Source organism: Mercurialis annua, linkage group LG8, assembly GCF_937616625.2.
Source record: "Mercurialis annua linkage group LG8, ddMerAnnu1.2, whole genome shotgun sequence".
NCBI classification, from domain to species: domain Eukaryota; kingdom Viridiplantae; phylum Streptophyta; class Magnoliopsida; order Malpighiales; family Euphorbiaceae; genus Mercurialis; species Mercurialis annua.
The window spans coordinates 6,365,861-6,371,576 of NC_065577.1; the positions used below are offsets into that span (position 1 = coordinate 6,365,861).

The following is a 5,716-nucleotide window of genomic DNA, read 5'->3' on the forward strand; positions in this document are numbered from 1 at the left end:
TTAAAGCGGCAGAAAATAGGTTCTCTATCATTGGCAGAAGCCGAGTACTGAGCAATGACGTGAGCAATGACGGGAGCGTGTTGTGAATTAACATGGTTGCGATGTCTACTTTCTTGGATATGGGAGTTTTTCAACAAGAATCTGCTTTGTTATACTGTGACAATAAGGCTACATTACATATTGCTGCTAATCTTGTTTTCCATGAAAGGACTAGACATATTGAAATGGATTGTCATTTCATAAGGGATAAGATTCAAGAAGGGATATTGAAACAAAATTTATAAAGTCAAAAACCAACTCGCAGATGTGTTAACTAAAATTTTGAGAAAGGATATGTTCATACTAATGATTCGCAAGGTGAGAGTTCAAAATATTCACTCTCCAACTTGAGGGGGAGTGTTAGAAAGTCAAAGATTATTTGTATTAAAAGAAATATATTGCTTCATTATTTAGGAGATTTGGGAGCTTGATTGTAGGATTAGATTACAGAGTTAAAATCTCTCTTGTCATTTATGTAATGTGTTGTATATAAACATCATCAATATACCATGTAAATCAGCTATTCAATACAATACTTGTGTACTTCTTTTCAATATATAGGTAAGTTAATGATTTATATAAAATCAAATGGATGTAGTAATGTTCACTATTAGAAAACAATCATTTAATGACGGATTTTTTCGTTGCAAAATGACCAAATTCTGTCGCTAAGCACGTTTATCGATATTTGGTCGCAAAATTTTATAGTGACGGATTTTTAAAAAATTAAAATCATAAAATGAAATATTATTTAATCGGTAGCCTACTGTCATCCACCCACCCGCGATAGACCACACACTGTCACCCACCTGCAATTTTCGCAAGCTTTCCAACTTTCAAGTTGGTCATTCATACCTTCCATTGCTCCCACCTAAAATTCTTTAACCCAATAGTTCCCTCGCGCGTGATTCCATCTTAACCAACTCAAATTCTTGTTATATATCTATGTATATTATATTTAAATATAACTAAAAGGAATAAATATTTGCTCACGCAATTTACTCCCGTATTATAAAATAATTATTTTTTCATATAATTATATTTTAAATAAATAATTTTTTAATCATAATTTTAAATAAAGAGTGAAATAAAATTGGCGGAATTCATTCAGCCATTTCTAGCGAAGTGAATCTGTCACTAAATCTAATTTTAGCTACGGATTTAAAATCCGTCGCTAATTGATTGTTTTTTTAGTAGTTGTTACATAGTAATGTGGAGATAAATATTAACAAAATTTTATATACTAATTATTAATACAATGTATAAACCTCGAAAGTTATGGGAGAATAAAACCATTCATATTCTAAAACTGTCATAGATTCTCTTAATTCCAAGCTGTAAGAAGCAACACCACACTACGGACCAGGCATCACATAATCAAATATAACCATAAAGTAATATAAAGAACTTAGACTTAAGTGGCAATATGCACCCTAAACTTGTAAGCAATGGAAAATTAACACATAAATTAACTTGGTGGACAAATCAGTACACGAACTTGGTGATTATGGGCAATTTGCCCCATTTTGGCAATTTGCCCTTTTAATTTGTAAATTAATTGTATATTAAATCGGCAATTTGTCCTCCAAACTTGTAAGTTAATTTGCCAAAATGGGCTAATTGCCCACAATCACCAAGTTCGTGTATTGATTTGCCAACAAAATTAATTTATGTCTAATTGCCCATTGCTTACAAGTTGAAGGGGCAAATTGCTACTTAAGTCAAAGAATTTGATGACTCATAACGAGTCACAAGTTTTTTTTCCCAATGATAGTTCTACTAATGAAGATAACAATAAAAGGATGAAAGTCATATAACAATGATATTTTTTTTCATATGATCTTTCAAAGTTGTAGCAACAAATAAAAGGCAACAAACGTGATACAGGCAAAGATTAAAAAAGTCTAATCATAGATCCCGCAAACTTGACACAAAGATTGATCGTCGAATGGGGATTTCGATCTTTTTTTTTTCCGATGAGCCGGAAAATCCGCTCGAACCGTTGAAGCGTTTTTTTCCAAACAATCAATCATCTTCATTTAGATCTATAAAGATAAAAGTCACAAACCTCTCTATTTTTATATCTACAAAGACATGACTTTGAAGAACGATCAAACACTAAAGATATTTTGTAAATCTAAAGATTAAAATAAAAGAGCTAGCAAAGACCTTAAGATTTATTCCAATATGATAAAATCATAAAAAACCCAACTCGAAATTAAATTTTTTGACAAAGATTTATTGAAATAGGAAATAGATCTATAATAATTAGTAGTTTGGGGTAAGTGAATGAAAATTTTTTTAGAGAGAATTGAGAGCACAAATATTAGAGAGAAGTTTCTTTTTATAATATATTTTGGTTAAGTGTCTTTATTGAGTCACAAGTTCAGAAATCGTATTAATTTGTTGCTCAAATAAAACTAATAGTTTACTTTGTAGTTTTAAAAAAGTCCAGCCACAACCAATTACAAATGATTTGAGTATTGTTTTTAATTTTTAAAGATAATTATTTTGTTTATAATTTTTAAATTGGTTTAATTATTTAAAAATATTTGATATTTACGACTTCTTTTTTATTTAGGGCCTAGTCTATTAAGAACGTTAACTTTTGCCTAAATTCAATACGTTCATTTTAGTTTAATTTTTTTATGACCAAATTTAACTTTTTTATTAAAAATATTAATTGAAATTAGACTAAAATTGATAAATTAACTTTTTGTCATAAATAAAAAAAATTAATAATTGACTACAAGTGAAAATATACTATTGAAATTTGGTCGAAATTGACATTCTTAAAGGAATGAACCATAAAAAAAAAAGGTGATAAGAGCTTTTAAATTCACAAGAACTTAAAAGCACTTCTACATACAAGTCATTGTAACTTCAAGCTGAACTATATACATTGGCAAGTATAAGTTCTGTTTCTTTACAGCTTCAAAGGAACTCAAAACCATATCACAGAACCTATAAAATCATATAGCCATGGTGCAGCAGCAAAGCATCAGAAATAGAAAATTAACAAAGATTATAACTATAGCTTCTCCACTCTGCATAAAACAAGCAACAATATTCACTAAATTTGCTCAACAACAATCATATAACTATACACAAAACTTTATTTTATTCTTTAGGAAGAACAAACAAAGAATATATATAAAAAAAGAAGGCAAAATACTACATATAAACCATCTTTAAGCTCTTTAATTCATCTACTTACTATATAATCGTACACCGCATTCCAATCTATTATATCTCAAGATCTACTCGAGAAGCTTACTCTTAGGACTTGAAGGAAGACTATCCAATCTCTCAATCGTTCTACACCCGTAATTACTAGACTGCTCGTGTTTATTAATGAATCCACCTCCAAAGTTATTATTATGTCCACCCGAGCTCCAATTACTATGTATATTCGAGCTTCCTGCACCGCTATGCACATTAGAGTGGTATTGATTTGAAGGACCAAAACCTGCCCTCCCAAACTCGGGCCGTCCCATCGACAAAGACGGGGATAGTCTATGATTTTCATGATGCGGCCTAGATGAAGATTGGTAGCTATGTTGGTGGTGGTGTTGGTGGTGTTGATGATGAGGGTGATGCGGCGGGTGGTAATGGTGATTGCTATGATTACTAGTTTGATGGTGTGGTGCGTTAAGGCTGTAGAGACTCGGAGAGCTATGCACTTTATGCATAGGAAATCTGCTATGGTGATAGAATGTGGGTTCATGAGGCAGAGCAGTATCCATAGTGTTGGCATCAGGGGAATTAGCTCTCGGAGAAGACGAAGCCGAAAGGCTAAAGGAAGGGCGATTGGCTATGATCGGAGGAGGTTGTCGAAAACTGGAAACTGAACGAACTGTATTGTTGATTGCATCGATGTAACGCTGTTCTGCATGAGGATCGATTTGGTTGTCGAGTACAACAGGAACGGAAGGGAATAGAAAAGCTCGAAGCTTTGCAGTTCCTCCGCTTTCGTAATTACGATCATATTCATCCATCATGTGCTTCAGATCCTCATCGGTTCTTACAGATACTAAAACATCAAGCTCTTCGGGTATTACCTGGTACTTGAGGATCATATCCCCTTCGAATTCAGATTTAAGCTTCTTCATTAACTCTGTACATTACAAGCAGTAACCCAACAAAGCCAAATTCAGGAATGTCTCAGCATTTTGTTTAGAACATATTGATAACATAAAGTTTCAACTTCTCAAAAGTATACTTATTAAACAATTATTTTTAACCATTTTTCGATCACTGAATTCAAAGTTAATTTCATATACATTGATATTATATTTTATCAATTTAAATTCTATACAAGTGTTTCTAATTTAACCTATTTAACACTTCAATAACCAAACAAATAAAAAAAATTGATATTTGATACTATATTATAAAATTTAAAACCTCAATTATTTTTAAAATAAAAATTCAACCATTATTGATACAAATTTTCCAGGTAAATCTAAAGATGAAGGCAAATTCGTAATTATCATCAGTTTATCAATAACACGAAGAAATTTCTAAATTGTCGCTAAAAATATCTCTAAAGTCTAAACAAAAATGAATTTATAAAGCTTATGTATAGAGCTGACCTGAGAAATTAATATCTCTAGGAACGCCGATGACACGTGTCTCTCCGCCAACATATTTAAGGTGACCATCGGCCATTCTGGGCATAATTTTCCCGCCATAACTACACAAAAATTTCATTCTATTCTTTGGCGACGAACCACCCGATGAATTTCCGACCTCCTCTCCACCACCGCCTCCGACAACCGCGGTACCACCACATGCAGCGGCAGCTTCATTGGACATATTATCACCTGTTTCCCACCAATTCACCCGCTTTTTCAAGCCCTAAACGCACCAAAATCAAATCCCATTCAATTAAACATTCAAATGAATTAGAAAACAAATCTGCATTTATCAAGAACACGAACACGTACGTGTACGCATATAATTCTGATATTGACAAAATAAAAAAATAAAAATAATTTTTTTTCCTTAGATAACTTAAAGAACCAGAAGAACAAGGAAGAAGATGGAACAAAAATTGGGTTGGCAACGACTATTTTTGATTATTTTTGTAATAATTTTGAATTTCTGCGGCTATATTGATAAAACTAAAAGGATATAAAATGCGAAAAATAAGGTCGGTATCGGCAAAAGAGAATATGATAAAAAAAATTCGATGAATAATTATAATTAGAATTTTTATGGTAATACTCCGAATTCTGCGCTGGCCACACAAAGTTTTTATTTTATTTTGGATTTGAAAATTTTCTGTTTGTTACTTTTCTTTTATTTTCTCTGCAATTTCTGGCCACTTTATCTTTTTTTTTTTTTGATAATAATAATAATATTTCATTAATAGGTAAATAAACATACAACTTGATCTAAATGTAAGCTAAACAATACATTCAAGAAGTACATAGAGAGTAGGACATCAGTAAAATAGCAGAAATTTATATCTAAATTCTTCAAACGCGTTGACGGAGCTCTTTGGATGTGCAACTCGGCGATCCGCCCGCTCCACTCGGTGATTATTTTAAACCACAAATCGACTCTTTGGTCTTTGTATGAGTCCGATTGATAGAATAATAGAAATAAAAATTCTCTTGATAATACTTTAGATCTACACCCCAAGATAATTTCCATGAAGGAAATAAGAAAA

General features: G+C 31.9%; 1 protein-coding gene across 1 annotated transcript; it reads right to left on the minus strand.

Annotated features, from left to right (window-relative positions):
- Positions 1–3,137: 3,137 nt before the first annotated feature.
- LOC126659492 (uncharacterized) lies at positions 3,138–5,192 on the minus strand. Its single transcript, XM_050352783.2, has 3 exons — positions 4,989–5,192; positions 4,635–4,899; positions 3,138–4,156 (listed from the first exon to the last, which is right to left on the minus strand). The coding sequence occupies exons 2-3, from the start codon at positions 4,855–4,857 to the stop codon at positions 3,300–3,302; spliced, it is 1,080 nt and encodes a 359-aa protein (XP_050208740.1). The 5' UTR covers positions 4,858–4,899; positions 4,989–5,192; the 3' UTR covers positions 3,138–3,299.
- Between the last annotated feature and the right edge of the window lie 524 nt (positions 5,193–5,716).

Bases quoted from the DNA above. Each gene is read 5' to 3' on its own strand.
- LOC126659492 (XM_050352783.2), bottom strand. From the start codon at position 4,857: ATGTCCAATGAAGCTGCCGCTGCATGTGGTGGTACCGCGGTTGTCGGA. The intron at 4,157-4,634 runs GTCAGCTCTATA...TGTAATGTACAG, and splicing joins TAGAGATATTAATTTCTCAG to AGTTAATGAAGAAGCTTAAA.